Below are 21,372 nucleotides of genomic sequence, written 5' to 3'. Positions count from 1 at the left end.
GAGATTCACTGAGGCATAGCACTGGTCTGGCCGTAGTTTGCACTGAGCTATATAAACACTGCGTCCCACCCCCCAACTGAGCTGGCTCAGTGATATAAACACTACAGCATCAGTCTCGAACAAGCTATGATCATGAAATAACCACTGATGTGACAGCGCTAATATACTAACAATTCGAAGCTAGCATTGCACAACGCACAGAATTATCAAATCTTCCTGTACGCGGTTAGACTACCTGGCAGAACGACCATAATAGAAATGAATTTCTAAATTGGCACCATTCATTCTGAAAGTACAGTCTCTATACTGAAACGATGGCTCTTGCAATTTAGAAAGCGGATACTGGCGATTTACTAACTAACGCCAAAGCTACCAGCTCAATCTGCTTTTTCAAACTATGGGAGAGTAGTTTTCAGACCTCACATTTCCACCTCTTCTTGCAGTCGTCTTGTCATGTCCGTAAACTCCACTTGTAAATTATTTTATCAATGATTATCTGACCACCACTGGTTGTATACAGAAAATGTAAGATCCAAATATATTATCACATCTTTTAGTTATTACATTCTCCTTTATTTTTAGCAGCACGAATTTTCAAGTATTATATGGATATTTTCGTAAAATTAAAGGCGGAAAATAATAGGCTTCAAAACATACACAGAAGTCTGGCAAAAACATCGAAGACTGAATCAGATGATCTTAAAGAAAGGTCAGACTTTCTGAGTGAGCGCAACGTGATTCGTAAATAATAGCAGAAGCAAGCAGACTTGATTATTTTGAGAAAACTGGAGATACACCTTTTTAGAAGCTTGAAAGACTTTTTTGCGTAACGTGTACACATGAACCATTGATACTGGTAATTTCATCTGCACAGAACTCACAATGCGATAGACAAGATACAATACGATGCAATGAAAAAATAGGATGTCAAACCGACCATGTGCGGTAGCCTATACCAATTGAACATTCACTTTGAACTACTAGAATGTAGTATTAAAGCACATTACGTTATATTAAAATAATTACTTCAATACTGATGTACATATATTATGCATTTTTAATGAATCAAATACAGTGCTATAAACTATACAAAAAAAAATTAATTATCTGATAAGTGCAAATTATTAGAGTTGTACAATTAAGTTGAAATCTCATAATTAAGTTTAGAAGAACATAATGCGAAGATCTAGCATTGTATACATGACAAAATTGTCACTCCTGATTTCTCAGATTCTTCAGATTTTCTCTCTGAAAAAACAAAAGTGTCATGACGTCTGTAATATCATATTATCACATTTACACTGACTGATTGTCTATCATATTGATTTTGACTAAAACTATGTCCATGCGGGTTTCAATGGAAGATATGCAGGAACTCCATGCCACAACAGAGACATGAAAAGCTCGCAAACAAACCAATATCCCAGCAACGTCTACCAACAAAATTTACAGACCATGTAATTTATGTAAAACTATGATAACTTGCTGGTGAATAAACTCCAGCGCATATGAATCGATGAAAATTCTTTAAAACGAAAACCAAGGATTTAGGAAGGTATCTATTGCAAATAGACACTTCCGGATAATTGGTATAGTGTCCTATAGTTTACCAAGCCTCACCCCACATATCCTCACAAAATTTCGTATATCCTGAACAAGAAGTTGCGGAACTTCGAAAGCGGCAAAATGACCTCCGTTTCCCATGCGGGTATATGAATAGAGTCTCGGATACTTGTGCTCAACACAGCTCTTCGGAGATGTGAAAAGATCGTGCGGGAAGCACGCGAATCCGACGGGTACTTGAATTTTCACACTGCAGTGAACAAACGTAATTGATGCAGTCATTCCAATGATCAATACGCATGATATTCAAAAGTTTCAAGTAAAAAAGTATCGGGATTATCATAGAATGTGATGGAATAGAAACAGTAAAGACATTGCCAACACATACACAGAGGTACTCAGTTACAAAGTACTCAATTAGGTTTCGTCTACTTTCACAATTTACTCAAATCGTTTAAATTTTTAACTATGTTCAATTCTACTTAACATTTTTATATGCAAACTACTTACTTTTGACACTTGGACTTTGGTAAAGTAGAAAGTAGGTTTTGGATTGGTTTACATTACTTTTATGAGCGTAATTATCCTAACCGGCCAAATAACTTCTTCATCGTAGTAACATAATATATTCTTGTGAATTTCCCAATTTGTGGTGTTGCGTCATCAGTCATCTTGCGTTGACAAAAAGCCAGGAAAGACCCAATGGTGAAGATAAAGACAAGAGCAACTAAAAGGAACTACTAATGAAGATTAACACACTAGGCCGACATGGACACAGATCAAGAGACCGCAACTGGTCATTTCAGCATACCCCTATCTCTTCATTATATCGCATTGTTTCTTGTATATCGAATTGTACATTTTGTGAGTGTCTTGGCAGATGAGAATATAATCTGACAATTAGTGATTATTATTAATATTGACCTCAATAATCAACCATATTCCGACGGAGCCATGGCGCAGAGGTGGCTGGAATAGAACCACATGGCGCTCAACAATAGAGACCGAGCTAGCGCAACGCGGGCTATCGCTCGAAGACGCCCACGACCGCCCACGCTGGAGGCGCTTGATAAGGGCCCAAAACTGATATCTTGATGTTCCTTTGTTTCCTGTTTTCTTTTGCCCTTTTATTTAATTGAAAGCCGATATATATATATCAATAAGAAATGGTGATCCTGTATGACTGAAGTATTTCCAGTCCCAAGAATCATTTTTTCTCGATGCAATGCTTTGTTTGGGCGCAAATATTAATTCTCACGCATTAATTCATTTATTTGTTTTCATCAGTTGCAATCGGAAATCCACACGGTATATGTGTCTTTACAATGATAAGCTGTACTCACTTCATTGTTGCCCTGGCATCTTTAACATTTTCCTTATAAAATCTCATTGAAGATGCTATATTTCCATTCCACCAGTAGATCATTATATTTGTTAACAGCTCGTCGTAGGTCCAATGCTTTAAAATGTCCCCATCCTCTGAATTTCTTAGGATAGAACAGAATATGGCAATACTAAATTGCAGTCGAAATGGCATTTTGCAAATGTCATTGCACCACTTTGTCGTAAAAAGATAGTATTTGGACGTAAGCAACAGAAAAGTTGAAGAAAGTCACTTTCTCAGAACTCAGTTCTCGTTAATGATCACTTCCAGATCTGGTATGAACGTGCTACATTACCTTCCGTTGCCGTGAGTCCAGGTTGAGAATTTCTCAGATATGTATGCTGCCAGCCCGGCTGGTGAATCCGCCAAAGCATGACCTACCAAACAGTCACTTTAGAGTCATATAACCTTATCGTAATTCATGAACAACACACCGATAGTATCTGGTTTGGTCGCTTGCAGATGCATGTATCCAGTTTCCAACAACAAGTTCAGCATCATATCTCGTACAGGGAACAGACTCTTGACGTCGAGTTCATCAAAGAACAGCGACGGGGCAACAGATCCGAAAAAAAGCTTCGCGTAATGGTTTGGTGATTCGTTGAACAAGTTCATGTTCAAATGTAAACCTTTGATTGCTCTGAAGGAAATTCAAAATCGTATCATGCAGGACATGATACTAGGGCCGGGCAAAATCGTGTACCGGTACCAGAGTGATTCGATCCTGACCGGACATCGCTCATTATGACATCTGCATGGATGATGGTGTGGATAGTATGATAGTTAGAATGATGGCATTAATGATGTGGAAAGTTCTAATTTCAATGTTCGTACATTTTATGCAGTGTTGTAATGGCTGGAGTCACGATGCGCGTCATTTTCTAAAATATGGGAAATGAGTCGACTTGAGGTAATTTGTGTATTGACGCGACTTGTACTCTTGTCATTGCGCATGACTCGAGACTCGAGCGTCCATGGCAGGCATTTCGTTGTAACTTTGAAGAATAGTAAGCTACTATATTATTGGTATTTCGTCTGTCAGTACTGGTGTTTGTAAAATGGGGCCAGAAAATGTGTAAAGTCAGGAATATTAGTATATTATGAATGCGAGGCATTAAATATCACCCAAACAGAGTTGCAAAAAAATGAGATGAACAGGATTGTACTAAAAAATTGACAGTGGACACAATTACTTGGGAGTCGAACCTTTGAACCAGGGTCGCAAGTCAATCTCACTTTTATAGTTTTGACTCGAGTCAAGTCGAGTCATTTCAATTCATCACCGAGTCAAGTCCGAGTCCAAGTCAGCGAGCAGAGGATCGAGTCCGAGTCATGGAATTATGACTCGAGTCCGAGTCCAAGTCACTGAGTTCACTGCTCGGTTTCCAGTTAAAATCTTGGTAAACCCACTTTTTATAACTCTGTTTGGTGATATCGAATGGTTTGCATTTAAAATATACCAATTTTCCTCACTCTTAGCAGTTTCTGGTCGCATTTTCAAGTGCCAGTACCAACAGACGAAATCCCAATAGTGTGTTGGCTCTGGAATTACAATGAAATGTCGGTCTTGGCCGTCTGAGACTCGAGTCAATGACTCGAGTCCCAGTCGAGTCAATACACAGATTAACTCGAGTCGAGTCGAGTCGAGTCATTTCCGTATTTTGAAAAAATGACTCGAGTTATGTCGAGTCATCAGAAAATTGTGACTCGAGTCGGACTGGAGTCGAGTCATTACAACCCTGCTTTGAACCCTGACTCGAATTGACTTGAGTCAAAACTATAGCAGTAGAATAGACATGTGACTCGGGATCTTGTGACTTGGTTACGACCGGGTCATTACCACACCACATGAAGATAATTTGGCGTTTTTTGACACAATGCTGTGTGTTGATCGCAACTTCAGAGAAATGTCATATGCAATAACATGCGTAGCAGGGCCGGATTTTCTCAGTTTTGGTCGAAGCCGGTTCGGAGCCGGATCAGTACTTTTTCTGATATTGCTGGAGTCGGATCGGAGCGAATGAGTACTTTTTACGAAGAATTATGACAGTCTTGCCTTCTAGTCCACCTTCGAATCAGTAGTCAAAGTGAAACGTCATGGAAAAAAACCACACGCTGAGTCCAAGTTGGCATTATTACTTCACCCAAGGGTTGGGTTTGATCTTTTGAGTTTTTATTGTCCCGTTTGAATTTTTTCAATCAATATTCAATACCATCCTGTCAGTAGATCATTACTGTCGGAGTTTTTCAGACCGGTTCACGGTAGAGGTCGACCGATATTGATTTTTACAGGCCGATACCGATACCGATATTTCGACGCTCACAGGGCCGATAACCGATATCATAGGCCGATATTAATATGGAAGGAGCAGAGAACTATTTCGCCAAAAATATTATATATTAGGCAAGGTGGCACTTGTTCATGCCACAGAAAGGTGAACAACAAACGAGAAAACTGAAATCGAAAAGACTTATTGCTTAATTGTGAACATTCGTTGAAATTTGGGATAACCCGAAAATCAAAACATGATACAGAATTGCAGATCAGTTCAGAAAAGGTAGATTGTAGTTAGATATAAAATATCGGTCGCGATATCGGCCTAGATTGGCCGATACCGATATTCGAGAAATTTCCAAATATCGGCGCCGATAATCGGGCAAGCCGATAATCGGTCGACCTCTAGTTCACGGTCACTTCTAGAATCCGGCCTAGGAGTCGGACCAGAGCTTTAAAAAACAGGATCGGAGCAGGACCAGAGAATTTGTCGATCCACTCCGCACTAGTGCGTAGCTACTACGTGTTTTGGACACGAAAAATTTCAAGGTTTCTGCGGCGAGAAAAAAATACCGAAACTATAGTCTTCATTGTGATATAACTACTGGTGGACAGCAAAGTAAAGTTTCAGTGTTCGCAAACTTAGTTTCTCACTACTCAACTCGAACTATTAGAAATAATACTATATTCCGATCGCAGCCCTACTTGATACAACAATGTGAAGTGTAGTGAACTCACGTAGGATACAACATCGCCATGTGCGTGGTAATATACGCACCCCAATCCCCACCCTGAACGTAGTAATTCTTGTGACCCAACCTCGTCATCAATTTGTGGAAGATACGAGCACAGTGCGGGCTACTGAAACCTGTAAAATTTCCGTGCAATCATTACAAAATTAATACCCTAACAATTTTACAATTCAATGCTACGTAATTGAATAATATATACATATTGATATGCAATGATCTTTCTTATTCTCTACTAGTTGCTGACGGTTACCGCTGATGAGTGTCATCCAAAAAGTTTTAGGTTTATTTCAATTCCAAATTATTCAATTGTATATTGAAGTTATGTACCTGTCAGTATCTCATCAAATGCTACGTAACATTAGGATATGTAATAATTTTCAGTCTTCTGCTATTCTGTTAATGGGAGATAGGTTAAGTCTATTGATGAACAATGGACTAAATTATTTTGTTCATCCTTTCAATCATTTAAAAAAATTCCTGTGGTAGCCGAAGTCACTCGTGAATAAGGTAATATATAAGTAGGCCTACAGTTAAGACAGCTAGCAGTCCAATATACCAATCACACAAGGTGAGAATTTGATTTTGGCCCTCTACAGTCCAATTAATTACGAATTGTCAGAATATAATCTTAATACACACACTGTTTGTAGCTGATTTTCTGCTCAGAAGAAATCTAGGTATGAAGATGCAGGAAGCTATAATTTACCACTAATCTTCATTATTGAAGTAGAGATGTACCTTGAACTTCTGCAGCTTGTGAAAAACCGTATCCGGGAATAGAGGGTACGACGATTTCAAACAGATCCGTTTCATTTCCACCGAAAGATGTCGGGTCAGTTAGCATGGGAATTATTTTATAGAACTCGAAGAAAGAACCGGGCCACCCATGAACGAGCATCAATGGCTTTGGCTAAAACAACACAGAAATGTAGAGTTAACACGCAAATTTGAATTGAAAAATGTTATAATGAATTGATAAACAGTACATTGTATGTTATAAGTCAGTGGTTCTCATCATTTTTGTCCTCACGGACCCCTTTCGGACCCCGCGGACCCCCACAAAGTTTCAATTCAAATTTAGCTCAATTATCGTGCAATCGTCATCTGTCTCGTGCAAATGATAACTGTTGGCTTAGAGATAAATAGCAACGAAATGACTGTTCTTGAAAATAAGATCATACTATTCATGTAGAAATGGGGTTGACCTCTATTATTTCAAAGCAAATTCTGCAACTGCATTTCTTGAAATACGTGGTCATGTCTTCAAAATCCCCTTCTTCAATTTGATGTGAACGAGTGCCGAAAATCCATTTCCACAAATATAAGTGGTGATGAATGTAATAATAACGCGTAAGGTTTCCGACGACCACATTTGGGTACGATCGCAACAAATATGCCACCAAAATTGAAACAATTTTCTAATGAACATATAACGTCAAGCCTGGTCATGTCAGCTCATCTTGTAGCTATTACGGAAAATGGTTATGTAGCCTGCATCACAGGAGAAAATGGATTTTTGTAAACATTTCGAAGTCACCGCGATTGACCGTACTCAAACTCATCCAACTTTTTTTCCCACAATCCCAAACAAAACATCTCCAAATTTCAGCAAAATGTTAGTATCAGTAGGCTATTGACAATCTAGCAACAGAAATGAGTCTGCACAGTAGGATATTTCATCTCAGATGTGATCTCTGGAGTTTTACTAGTAATGCAGCGAAACTGCCTCGCGATTTTCGAATTTAAAAAATACAGATTAGATTATCGACTATTTTGAGGCTTCACGGACCCCCGGTTGCGAACCACTGTTATAAGTACTACATACATATGATAATACATGCTCAAATGCTCATCTGCAAGTAAGTTAATCAGCCCCTTTTGATGTTGGGCTAACCTTGATTGATCTTCTAGACCAGTGGTTTTGAACGCTAGCAATCCCAACGGATAAATTGATAGCATCGACGATTATGACTGTTGATGAGAAAATTCTCAAATATATAAAACTCGAACTACACAAAGAGCAATTCTATGAACTGGAGGTAAATCTCATGGAACATTTTCAGTTGACCGCAGCTACGTGACCCCTCCAGATGCTTTCACACTCCTCAGTTTGATAACCACTGTTCTAGACCTCCAACTAACAAATTTTGAAAATAATGGAGAAAGCAAAATGAGATTTCACAAAAGCAATTAGAGAAGCAATTTCTACTTAAGGATTACATTAAGGCTGCTCTTCGAATTTGAGCAAGATTAGATGAAAATGTTTTAAAACCTGGTTTGACGATGTGGGTGCGGATGGTTTTAAATGAACGAAGTGTATGTCCAAGCCTTCAATCTTCGTTTTAAACTGCGGAAATTTGTTGAGTACTTTTTCTTGCTTCTTCCAATCAAAGGACTCTTTCCAGTAGTCGAGCAAATCCGTCATAAACTTACTGTTTACACCATAATGAAACTTTGAATCTTTCAGTGATGGCATTGAATGTCTAGGAATACAAATGAATATGTTTGAAAGTTTCGTATCTTGTGATTCTTAATCTGTTTACAAAAATAAATTTGGATTGACAGGACAATGTTATGTGTGACAGGTGAACTTTATCGGGTGATGAACCAGTCAAGATAACACAATGTGGCATTGAACTGTCAATAATAATAAACAAACCGCTTTACAATTGGTGATAGTAAGTTTAATATTCACAGAAAAATCTGGGGCATATTATCTTGACTCAATTCTTTCTTATCTCTTCATAGCATCTGAACATTTATTTATTGAATTCAAAACCTAGCTAATGTGCATACACTCAGGCACATTGTGCAAGCGTTCGACAAGTGCACACACTGCACCTAGGGCTGTTCAAAAATTTTTTTTTTCCGAATTCCAGCCTTTCAGTGATTAAATTTGTCAGGCTACCCTTAAAAACGCTGCATACCAAATTTAGTTCAATTCCAACTAGTATAAGCCTGCAGAGAGCCAATTTGAATATTAAAAAATTAAAAAAAATTTGTAAACCCCGTGAAATTGTTGAGTTGTCTTCAAAAACAATGCAAAACAAATTTGATTCAATTGCAACCCGTAGAAGCGGAGTTCTTGCAGTTTAAAGTTCTGGATTTTCAAAAATAGCATTGTCGGTGGATAATCCCATAATTATAAATGAAAAACTCAAATAACTCCACTTCTACAGGCACACTGATACCATGGAAGAATTATCATGTATCATACAGTGAATTTTACTGCACTTCTTTACCTTGTAAGCTGAATTCTTGTTTTCAAATCCTCCAGCTGCGAATCCTTTATGTCCACTTTAAATGGGTATATTTGGGTGTCCACCACTTCGTCATTTATCGTCCAACATCTGTCCTTGTAGTAGGGCGCTATCAATTCATAGTCTTCTGGAGACTTCTTGAAGAATTTGAAATATATAATCACCGCTGCAGCGATGAATAATACAGTAGACAAAATCATATTGTAGCTGGAAATGTATCTAATCTGGTACAAAACAGCTTGGTGTTTGCTATGCCACATAACCTGAGCAATATTACTAAATTACATCAGTTCAGTTTATTCAGAGTTTTCATCAATTCCGAACGCCACTAGAATTCGATACAGTTAAAAGATAGGAAGGTTTCGAAATGAAAAGTGGTGTATCATCTGAAAACCACCAAACCCCAAGGAAGGAAGGAAATGATGGAATGTAGCAAACAACAATGCAGACTGAATTTAAGCAGCAATCCGTCGTGATGTCAGCTGTTTTCTGCACGATGCATTCATGCGTATACTTATTATCAAAACGACCACGAGCCACATATGCGAAAACAATATACAATTTTTTTGTATTATTATCGTATGTAATCATCCTATAGTATTATCATTCAGTTATTATGATATGATACGACAATATGGTGTACCTACGGATTCGTCTTTACCTTTTGATGTGACAGCATAGCCAAAAAATTCCATTTATTATCAATATGTCTCCCCTGTTCCTCAGTCTCGCTAAACTAACTTTCCCTTGACAGAAGTAAGTCATATTCTAAATAAATTCAGTTTCATATCAGTACTTCTGGTTATATTACTTGCCTATCATATCATACGACGGTGCGTTCGTTGCTCCCGTTGTCACTCAGAATTCACCAGTACTCTGTGCGACGTCACGATAAAAATCAGCTAAGAGCAGAGATGGCCACAGTCCGGTTCAGGAGCCGGAGCCGGAGCAGGATTTTGATGAATTTTACTATGGCCGGATCGGAGCCGGATTCTGAAACTGCCATATGAGCCGGATTTAAACAGGATTTGATATTCATAAAAAAATGGGGTGATAAAGGTTCAAGATATCTTATATTCAATGAAAAAAGCTGCTGCTATATTATTTCCGTAGTTAAATGCATTCATTGCTATGGATCAAGCCCAGGCTGGTTCCGACAATAAATGACAACGTTGAAACCGCTGCTACCGGTCACGTCGTGGAAATGCGTTAGCAACATAAGTAAAGTTTCTGCAATGATGAGATTACTGCTGGATGAGATGAGGACGAAGGCAGGCTCCAGCAAGCGAGCTGTAGAAGTGTTTGTTTTCGAATTCAGTTGTTCCTTAGATATTGATTCTTATACTTCCTGTTCATCAGCCATTAGGGTACTTGATACCAGTTGTCAGGATGACAGAAAACCGAGGTATCGGTGTTGTTGCAGAATGCAGAGGTAACTCATGGTGGTTCTGATTTCTGGTGTCATTTGGAATGATTGTGTGGTGTGGTAATGTATGAATATATGCTGGCATGGTCAATTGGTCATGTTTATGATTTCGGAAACACACTAGAACTGAAGTACCACCGGTACTCTCTGATTGATTGTGAACACCATCATGCTGATTATATAATATTATATATATTTCCTATTCATTGCTGCTCTATCAACTCAAGTGATCATTTTGATTGATTCATCCATTTTGTTTGATACGTGTCTGTTCTGTGAAAATTTAGTTCCATTCTTCAGTAGTACCATAGGCCTAGTTGTCTTGGCCAAGTCACAATGCACAATATCTGATTTTGTTGTTGGCATCATGGCATGCCTGGGTTACTATGTTTAACCTCTCCGTAAAGCAACTAATATTGCTTTCTCTGTTCTCACAGTCTTTTTAGCTCATTTCCCCTGCCTAGTTACTATACTACTCGCATTTATATTCAAGATATATACCGTACCTAACCTAACATTGATTTGAAATGTGATATAAATAAACCCTTGTAAGGCATTACTTGATACTTATTTGTTGATTATAATGTTCATATCTGTTTTGCAGGCTATATTTAATGTGAAATAGCACTAAAACAATAGCAGGATTTTTTCGGATCCTAATTTTGGTGCTCAACTGTCGGACTCCGAAATCCTATCTGACTGTCGGATCAGGACGGATACGGATTCCCAAAATCTGGAATCCGCCCATCTCTGGCTAAGAGGCGAGACCGTGCTGAAATGTGGACTAATTAGCAGATTTGTTCAATGTTCATAATAGTGATTAAGATGTAGCAGCGTCGGTGTAGGTTTGTTCGCTCAAGTTTTAGTGTCTTTTTGAGCCGATATGACGGTTGAATCCAATGGGAAACTGCGGTCAATTCGAAATGCAAGCAATTATTACTAAATAAATACAGTCCATCCTCAAGATTACCGGACCACGATTGACCTATCGATCTCGCTTCCCATGACATGCCGCCCTATTTCTTATCGCTTTCTTTTTCTATGCTATCTTCTTTACTTTCATTCAGTGTGCATGCCTTCTCTTTACATCGCCTAGGCCCAGGTGGGTGTCTGATTCCATAGACTACTCAAGTCGCTTCGACATTTTCCTGTCTTTTCATTGTATCGCATTTTTGTGGTGTATTGAACTGATAAAATTGCTATTAAACCATTGATGATGATGATAGATTTTCACATCCGGCTATCAATGATAGAATGACAATTCTGCCATTTTGCTTATTTTGTGATAAGGTTTACATTGGGGGGACACTGTAAAACCCGCAAAACTCGCAAAACCCGCAAAACTTGCAAAACCCGCAAAACTCGCAAACTCAAGGCATATTCAGGTAATTGTGAGTATGTTTTACAATATTGTCGCTGTATGGCCTCAAGATATCGTGGGTGTTGCGGGTGAATAGCAGGGTTTTGCGGTCGTCTAAGAGAGTTTTGCGGGTGAAAAATAGGGTTTTGCGGTTGTTTGAGTGAGTTTTGTGGGTGAAAAATGGGGTTTTGCGGTTGTCTAAGAGAGTTTTGTGGGTGAAATATAGGGTTTGCGGTTGTCTAAGAGATTTTTGCGGGTGAAAGATAGGGTTTGGCGGTTGTTTAAGAGACTTTTGCGGTTGTATAGGATAGTTTTGCGGTTCTATAGGATAGTTTTGTGGTTGTATAATAGAGTTTTGCGGGTGAAAAATACCGTTTTGCGGTTGTCTAAGACAGTTTTGCGGGTGAAAAAAAGGGTTTTGCGGTTGTCTAAGAGAGTTTTGCGGGTGAAAAATAAGGTTTTGCAGTTGCCTGAGAGAGTTTAGCCCACGAAAAATAGGGTTTCGCGGTTGTCTTAAAGAGTCTTGCGGGTGAAAAATAGAGTTTTGCGGTTGTCTAAGAAAGTTTTGCGGTTGTATAGGAGAGTTTTGCGGCTGACTACCAGAGTTTTGCGGTTGTACAGAAGAGTTTTGCTGGTAACTAGCAGGGTTTTAAAGGTGACTATAGTCGACCTCAAAACTCTCCTATACAGTCGCAAAACTCTGGCAGTCAACCTCAAAACTCTCCTATACAACCGCATAACTCTAGTCAACCGCAAAACTCTCCTATACAACCGCAAAACTCTCCTATACAGCCGCAAAACTCTCCTATACAACCGCAAAACTCAGGTAGTCAACCGCAAAACTCTCCTATACAGCCGCAAAACTCTCCTATACAACCGCAAAACTCAGGTAGTCAACCGCAAAACTCTCCTCTACAATCGCAAAACTCAGGTAGTCAACCGCAAAACTCTCCTATACAACCGCATAACTCTAGTAGTCAACCGCAAAACTCTCAAACACAACTGCAAAACTCAGGTAGTCAACCGCAAAACTCTCCTATACAGCCGCAAAACTCTCCTATACAACCGCAAAACTCTCCTATACAACCGCAAAACTCAGGTAGTCAACCGCAAAACTCTCCTCTACAATCGCAAAACTCAGGTAGTCAACCGCAAAACTCTCCTATACAACCGCATAACTCTAGTAGTCAACCGCAAAACTCTCAAACACAACTGCAAAACTCAGGTAGTCAACCGCAAAACTCTCCTATACAGCCGCAAAACTCTCCTATACAATCGCAAAACTCAGGTAGTCAACCGCAAAACTCTCCTATACAACCGCAAAACTCTGGCAGTCAACCTCAAAACTCTCTTATACAACCGCATAACTCTAGTAATCAACCGCAAAACTCTCCTATACAATCGCGAAACTCTCCTATACAACCGCAAAACTCTGGTAGTCAACCGCAAAACCCCATTTTTCACCCGCAGAACTCGTATAGTTGCTGTATAGTTGCCGGCAGTTAATTTCATATCTAATCCATGATATCTCAAGGCCATACAGCGACAATATTGTAAAAGATACTCACAATTACCTGAGTATGCCTTGCTTTTGCGAGTTTTGCTGGTTTTGCAAGTTTTGCGGGTTTTGCAAGTTTTGCAGGTTTTACAGTGTCCCTACATTGGGGCCATTATGCATGCCGCAAACATGTTCATTAATGTATTGATGATACAGTGATATTGCTTCTACTTATAACCAGTGTTGGGATGACTCGAGTCAAGACTTGACTCGAGTCACCTTTTTGAGTTTTTCGCATGACTTGACTTGACTCGAGTCACATTGCTAAAATGACTTGACTTGACTTGACTCGGCGTATCAGAAATGTGGATTGACTCGTGACTCGGAGCAAAATTGACGAGTCAATTTCAAGTCATCAAGTAAAAATCACCTTATCTTCAATGATCGTGCGTTTTACTGAGCCACAAATATTCTCTCACAAATATATTGACCACAGACGAAGTGATCGAAGCTACAGCTTACGTTGTCGTAAACTTGTACAGTAGTAAAGTAATTTAATAGCCAAATATCTATTTCTGTTCTCTGTTCTTACCTTAACCGAACCTCTTGTTCTAATGAAATTTAAATCGAATATAGTATATATTTTCCTCATCTCAACCATTGGAGCGGACTCGAGTTGTATCATATCAATATGCATAAATGGGTACTGTATTGCATTCTCTATCTCGGCTCCTAACTATAACACGAGGCTATGCAATTACTTACGTAGTGTAACAGTTCTACATATATGTGAGTGATACAGACCCTTATTGCATGAATATTTAACTCTATATCTATACTTCTATGTAGGTATTCTTGGCGTTTCTCCGGTGTCGAGTCAGTGTTGTCATCTACTGAAAATACGCCTGCTATTTCTCATTGAGTTTGTATGTCTCTTTTTAGCATGTTACCGAGCGTCGAGCGAGATAGTGTAATGGTGACGCGTCCGGCTTCTCAATCGGTAGGTCGTGGGTAGGTCGATTCCCGGCCGGGTCAGACCAAAGACTCGAAAACTGGTATCCGCGGCTATCCTGTTAGGATAGCATTTAGGGGCCATTCCCAGCCTAGACAACAAAAGTTGGAACCACAAGATTCCCAAATCTCCTGAAATTTTGTACATGCATAGATGAGTTCATTTCGAACACAATAAAGTTTATTTGAGGAAAATTGATCTATGAGGTCAAAAGTTACGTCATTTTGAAAAATTGACGATTTTCTGCTCATTTTACCTCTGCAGCATTCAGGTTTATCAATGTAAAATTCAAAAAGGTGTAAACAGATGTTGGATTACAGTTGATATTTGGCACTGGGTTATCTGAGTAGCTGGTCTATTTGTCTACATTCCCATGTGGTATTGAATGCTATAATTGAGGCGAATCCTGATTGATGGTCTGAAATCGGTTAAGCGTTACACAAATTAGAATGCAAATTTAGCAAAACCTTATAAGTATATTCAAGCGATTAGGTTATCATATGAAAGCTGGTTACAAAGATAATTTTCCATAGCTTTTTCATTTTGGTTTTTTGACTGTAAGGTTGGGAAATTGCAATCTCAAGAGTACACTGCATTTGTACATGGATATGCTTAAGTTTGGAATATGGCGGACCGATGGTTCCCATACTTTTTTGACTCAACACACCTAGTTAAGCTCAACTTATACTCATCACTACCCCTGAAGACTATATGTCAATTTCCAACTACTTATTTGAAACCAAGAGCTGTTCCTTGGGTTTAAATTAGTAAGAATAGCTCCATTGCTCTCGCCGTTTACCCGTCCGTTGCTAAATTTCTTAACTTTGACATTCAGAGTTATATTTTTTTTAATAAAGAGCAGAAACTCTACCGATAGTGCTCTGAATGTCAAAGTAAGGACATTCATTGGATTAGTCTGGAGTTCACTGGCAATGGACAGTTATCGACATGGACAGTTCAACGTAGGTATTTGGCCTTCAGTTAGTTCGTTACGACTATGCAACCGTGAATAGCAAAAAGTTTGTAAAGCACTGATCTAAGGCGCAACGAGATTGAAATAACTCGGATCACGAGTGGGATTTCAGATTGGCCACTCCATTTTTGATTATTTCAGTGTTGTGCTCATAAAAAATGATTCGGGCGTGTCTTGGGTAGATTTGTTATCTGTATGCGTAGAATTGGGTTATTTATATTTTATCTACACATAGTAGAAGCGTGTTTGAAGCTAGCATGGTTACGATGCTGTCAGCATTGTGTGTCCTGGAACTGGACCAAAAGTGGAATTAGTAAATCTATGAACAGATCGCTGCTCACAGATTTGAATTTCAATCCTGTTTTAAGAACCGGGCCAACCGACTTTCATCTCTATAGTTTTGACAAATTGGTTATTGAGGTCCGCCAGCCTATGAAATCTCGCCACTATATGTTTCTGACGCATGTACCATATCATCAAAGCAATATTTGGCTTGTTTTAAATAAGCACATATATTATCTCCCTGTCCTCACTATAATAATCAAATATCAATATCGCGTTTTGGTTTATAATCCCAATTTTATATACTGCGTACTGCGGCCCGCGAATAGATTCAGATGTTGAATGCGGCCCACGAGCTCAAAAGTTTGCCCACCCCTGGTCTACCATAGTTCAAACTTGAGCATATCCATGTACAAATGCAGTGTACTCTTGAGATTGCAATTTCCCTACCTTACAGTCAATAAACCAAAATGAAAAAACTATGGAAAATTGTCTTAGTAACCAGATTTCATATGATACCCTACTCGCTTGAATATACTTATAAGGTTTTGCTCAATTCGCATTCTAAATTGTGTAACGCTTGACCGATTTCAGACCATCGATCAAGTTTCGCCTCAATTTAACCTTCAACATTACACCACATGGCATTTAATACCACATGAGAATATAGACCAATAGACCAGCTACTCAGAAAACCCAATGCCAAATATCAACTGTATCCCAACATCTGTTTACACCTTTTTGAATTATACATTGATAAACCAGAATGCTGCAGAGGTGAAATGAGCAGAAAATCGTCAATTTTTCAAAATGACGTAACTTTTGACCACAGGGATCAATTTTCCTCAAATAGAGAGAGAGAGTCTTTATTTTCATCCAACCAAAATACATAACACACGGCAGTGATGGTGGTACAGAAAATATGCTTGCACAGTATTCGGTATTAGATAGGAATGATCGATAAGACCGTGAAGGTCATCTAGTCTGATCACACCAGCATCAAACAGGTACACTTGACTCTAAGCAGTCTGGCTGTAAAAAAGGTTACAGTAGTTGAAAAAATAAAATAGAAGAAAAATTAAACGATGGTAGCAAATGATCAATGAAGCAATGTCTGGGCGAGGTAGGGCAACAGTGTTAGTGTAGCGACAAGAGGTGATCAAGTAGGGCTTTTTTGAATCTATTATAAGGCAATTCACGGATGTGTGGTGGTAATGCATTCCAGATGATAGGTCCCGAGTAGTCGATAGATCTCTTAGTTAGGTTGCTATTGGGTGGGGGTAAGTAGATATTTCCTTTAGACGAGGATCTCGTGTAGTGGGAGTAAACTTCATTGTGTTCAAAATTAACTCATCTATGCATGTACCAAATTTCAGATGATTTGGGAATGTGGTGGTTCCAACTTTTGTTGTCCAGGTTGGAAATGGCCCTTAGGAGAAAAAACGTGGATGACCTTGCTATAAAAGTCTGTATCGCATCTCCATCGTCAAAGCATCTCGATGGTGCTTTATTCCATTTTGGTACAGGGTTGGTATGTGAGTTTTGTTTCAACTTGTTCACGAGTTTCTTTTTGTTGTATCAAACTTTTTGTGATATAATGAATCGATAAAAGTCGTAATAAAATGATACTGAAGACTAAATTATTGGAACAAATTTTCACTCTCATTATTGTTTCACAGTCTTTAGTTTGGTTTCTTGATCTCATATAACCAGCAAAATGAGTGAGATTAAGATGGGAACTAGGGTTGATATTATAGGCAAGAATCTAAAGGGTACCGTTGCATACATTGGCACGACAATGTTTGCTTCTGGAAAGTGGATTGGAGTTGTTCTTGATGTTCCGAAAGGAAAAAATGATGGAACTGTACAAGGAAAAAGATATTTCAGCTGCGGCGAAAACTGTGGAGTATTTGTGCGACAGCAGCACATCAAAGCCCTACCGGTCGGTGAGACCAAGTCAGGCATTCAACCTCCAAGTCGCCTTCAAAAACCGAGGACTAGCCTGGCCCCTAAATCTGATGGCGCAGATAGCAAAATACCGAATGTAACAAGAGAAATACCAAGCAGTAAAAGAACATCAATGTCAAAACCATCCGCCGTGCGTGATGAAGAAGAAGTAGCCATCTCCACCCCGCCTCCGGAACCTGTTTGTGAAGAAGAGAAAGAATCTGAACCTGTGTCTTTGACTCAAGAGCTGTTTGGCAATTACAGTAGCCGATCATCGCTAGCAAACGCAGGAGTGTCAATTGCAGAAGTGGAATCGCTCAAAGCGCAGGTTAAGGACTGGAAAGATAAATTCGAGACGATAAGAGTAAAAAGACAGGCCGATCGCGACAAGTTGAAAGACTTGGAAAAAGCCAAACTGCAAGTGCAACAGCTAATGGAATATAAGTCGAGAATGAGCGAGCAAAATCAAGACTTATTAAAACAGGTTAGGGAAGCCAAAAGAGAAGCGAAAGAGGCTGTGGAGGCTAGAGATCGCTACGTTGATGACATGGCAGACTCAAACGAGGCCATTGAAATGGCGACGTTGGACAAGGAAATGGCGGAAGAGAAAGTTGAATCTCTGCAATCCGAAGTTGAATCTTTGAGAGAAAAAGTAGAAGAATTACAAACCGATTTGGAAATTATGAAAGCGGAAGTAGAGACTGCAGACGACGGCGGACCTTCGAACTACCAGATGAAGCAGCTGGAAGAACAAAACTCTCGTCTCAAGGAAGCACTGGTCAGAATGAGAGACTTGTCGTCCGCAGAAAAAGTGGAACATCAAAACCTCGAAAAGCAAACGGAGAAGAAAAACAAGGAACTGGAAGAGTTACGTAAAAAAAATCAATCGCTGACCGAAGAGCTGGAAAAGGCAGAATCCACCATCGACGAATTAAAAGAACAAGTTGACGTCGCTCAAGTGGCCGAAGAAATGGTGGAAGATCTCACTGACAAAAATCTAAAACTTGAAGAAACTATCGCGGATTACGAGGAGCAGATTCAAGATTTGGAAACGATGAACGAAATGAATGAAGAGCTTCAGGAGAACGCACGGGAAAACGAGATGGAGCTAAGAGAGGAGGTAGACATGGCCAGATCTCGTATGAGAAACGCGGAGCGTAAGGTAGAAGCCGCCAATGATGCCATCGCCGATTATCAAGAAACTATTAAAAAGTTTCGAAAATTAGTGCAAGACCTTCAAGAATCGAATGAAGAGTTATCTCAAAAACAATCGGAGGGCGTTGCAGTTGAGCAAGAGCCGACGCCTCGCATTGATTATCAGTTGAAAATGATCGAAACTAAGACTGCAGCTAGAGCGGTTGATTTGGAGCTTCGTAAACTAGAAGCGCGGCAAGCCAGAGACCATGTCCGGTATCTCTCTATGTTCATGCCTTCTGCATTTTCCAGGTCGGGCGGCGATGGTGATTGTGTAGAGGTCCTGCTTTTAGCGCAGAGAATATCGAAGAAATCAGAGTTGGTTTCAAGACACGTGTCGGATGCATTTGAGATCGTGTCTCCACCTGAGCAACGGGACGAGATGATCGGTCACAAAGGGGAACAGTTGACTTTCGCCGCAAAGCTGATGTGCGAGTTGGAAGATTTGCGCGTTCTGATGGACAAGTACGAATCGGCATTGGGACACTGCCGCGTGGATTTGTTTCAGAAAATCGGCACGTTGCACTCGGAAATGGCGCCGCACGAACGCGCGCTCGATTATCTAATCGATCAGCTACGTCGGGACTCGCTAGATGAGACCACGCCATTAGGTAATCTCGGCAGGGCGGTGGAATTTTTCAGACATCTGTTCAGTGTTCATATCGCGAAAGAACCGTACATCGACTGCCATAAATTGCTTGACGATCACATCAAAGAGTCGACTGTGATGCTGCAAAGCATTCAAGTCAATTCGCTCAGATTGAGATCCTTTTTAGGCACTGGAAACGACCATGCTGATATATTTATCTTGCTGAAAGATGTGAAAACTGCGTGTTCTGACATTGCGCAGTTTTGCAAAAAGTTGAGACGCAGAATGCCAAAGCCGAATGAAGACGCGGGCGAATCGGATCAACCGATTCTGCAATTTTCTACTGACGTTGTGTCTCAAACCGAACGCAACCGGGACAGTTTACGAATTATAAACAACATACTGTACGATACAGTTCAGAGCTGCGGATCGCAGATTACTACTGAAAACAACTCGGTCTCGTCAAAAGAAATGCAGGAATTTTTTGCAGCGCACAGCAAAAAATTTTACAATATAACTGGAAACGGGCATGATGCTATCCGCCGCGCTGCTGGCGATGTAATGGTGGCTATGAATTCTCTAGTTACTGCTTTACAAGAAGGAGAATTCGATACAAAAGAAAAGCCTGTCGCGGTTTCACCGCCGATAGCGCGCCGAGCGCAGGTCGTTAAATCAGAGGTTTCCGATTCGGAAGGCCTGGCTTCTAAGCTTGGAGACAAGGACGTCGTGATCCAAGAATTGAGAAAGTCCCTGAAACTCAAAGTCGTTGAAATCGGGGAGATCAGGGTGAAAGTTGGTATGCTGGAAAGGAAATTGGAAAAGAGCGGTAAAGTAGAACAGGAGCAGCTGAGCAGGGCTCAAAGTGAGAACGACAACTTGAAGGAAGAGCTGAAGAAAAAGGATCGGTATTACGAAGAAACTTTGGATACTCTGCAGCGCGACATTGACAATTTAGAACACGAAAAGTCAGAGTTAAAACAGAGGCTGACCGCGCAGTCGAAACGATCCGTCATCGGCGATGCGGGGAAATCGAAAATCGAGTCTATATTAGCCGGAGCCGCCGTGTCTGAAGGCGCCACGCCCGGCGCGCAAGTTATCGTGAACGATTCGCCGCTTTTGGAAGCGCAAATCCACTCTTTGCGCGTCGCGTTACGGCAAACGCGCGCAGAAAATTACCAACTCCAAGGCAAAGACTTGTTGGACAGAATGAACGCATTGCAGCCGTTGAATTTCCCCCGCAGACAGCCTAAAAATAAACGCACGGCGGAAGTGCAAAAACTGCGATCGGACATCGCCAAGTTGAAGAGCTACGTTATCGAGACGGCTTGCCCTCGCATCGTAGACGTTCGCACGAGCGCGTCCGGCGAGCATAAGGTCGGAAGTAAATCACCGGCTCAGCAAATGCTGCAAGAACAATTGAAGCTGCAGGTCGCGAAGGAACGTGCCGCCGAGTTGAGAGTCAAGGCTTGTCAGCTCATGGCAAGCCGCGAACATCGGATTTAGTGAGAAATAGCGAACTCGAATCATCGAGGAGTATATATCTAAACATTCATCTTTTGCCTATACTTTCTGTTAAAATTGTTGTTCTAGTACACTAAGATGTGGCGTTGATGTATTTCCATTTCTTTATGCGTATATTTGAAGAGGCTCTTGGTGGTGCCGAACGTAGATATACATTTGCATAATATATTCATATTGAAATCCAAATATTTAGTCGTCGACAACTAGTAGAGAATTGAGAATAACATTTCAATGTGAATATATTATTCAATTGCGTGCATGTTGTATGTTTTTGTGGAGTCGATATTATAGCTGCAAGCTTGACCCTGTGATGGTTAGTAAGGTTTCCGCTGTCTT

At 40.1% G+C, this 21,372-nt stretch overlaps 3 protein-coding genes across 3 annotated transcripts in view; 1 reads left to right on the top strand and 2 right to left on the bottom strand.

The window, feature by feature from the left end:
* The window catches only part of LOC145441915 (nephrocystin-1-like), a 108,094-nt gene that overhangs the window by 75,934 nt on the left and 10,788 nt on the right, over positions 1 to 21,372 (bottom strand). The window lies entirely within an intron of this gene.
* On the bottom strand, positions 552 to 9,822 carry LOC145441900 (epoxide hydrolase 1-like). The gene is made up of 9 exons (XM_080319846.1): positions 9,217 to 9,822; positions 8,247 to 8,457; positions 6,713 to 6,884; positions 5,961 to 6,090; positions 3,382 to 3,587; positions 3,243 to 3,324; positions 2,907 to 3,050; positions 1,621 to 1,813; positions 552 to 1,248 (listed from the first exon to the last, which is right to left on the bottom strand). Exons 1-9 carry the CDS (start codon positions 9,492 to 9,494, stop codon positions 1,213 to 1,215), a joined length of 1,452 nt encoding a protein of 483 aa, XP_080175972.1. The 5' UTR covers positions 9,495 to 9,822; the 3' UTR covers positions 552 to 1,212.
* Positions 17,144 to 21,295, top strand: LOC145441894 (dynactin subunit 1-like). Its single transcript, XM_080319841.1, has one exon. The coding sequence runs from the start codon at positions 17,503 to 17,505 to the stop codon at positions 21,016 to 21,018; it is 3,516 nt and encodes a 1,171-aa protein (XP_080175967.1). The 5' UTR covers positions 17,144 to 17,502; the 3' UTR covers positions 21,019 to 21,295.

The sequence above is a fragment of the Botryllus schlosseri genome, chromosome 6 (assembly GCF_051294905.1).
Source record: "Botryllus schlosseri isolate E-star chromosome 6, Bs_hap1, whole genome shotgun sequence".
In the NCBI taxonomy this organism is placed as follows: Eukaryota; Metazoa; Chordata; class Ascidiacea; order Stolidobranchia; family Styelidae; genus Botryllus; species Botryllus schlosseri.
The sequence above is the reverse complement of the archived record's forward strand: the minus strand, read 5'-3'. Positions and strand labels throughout refer to the sequence as shown.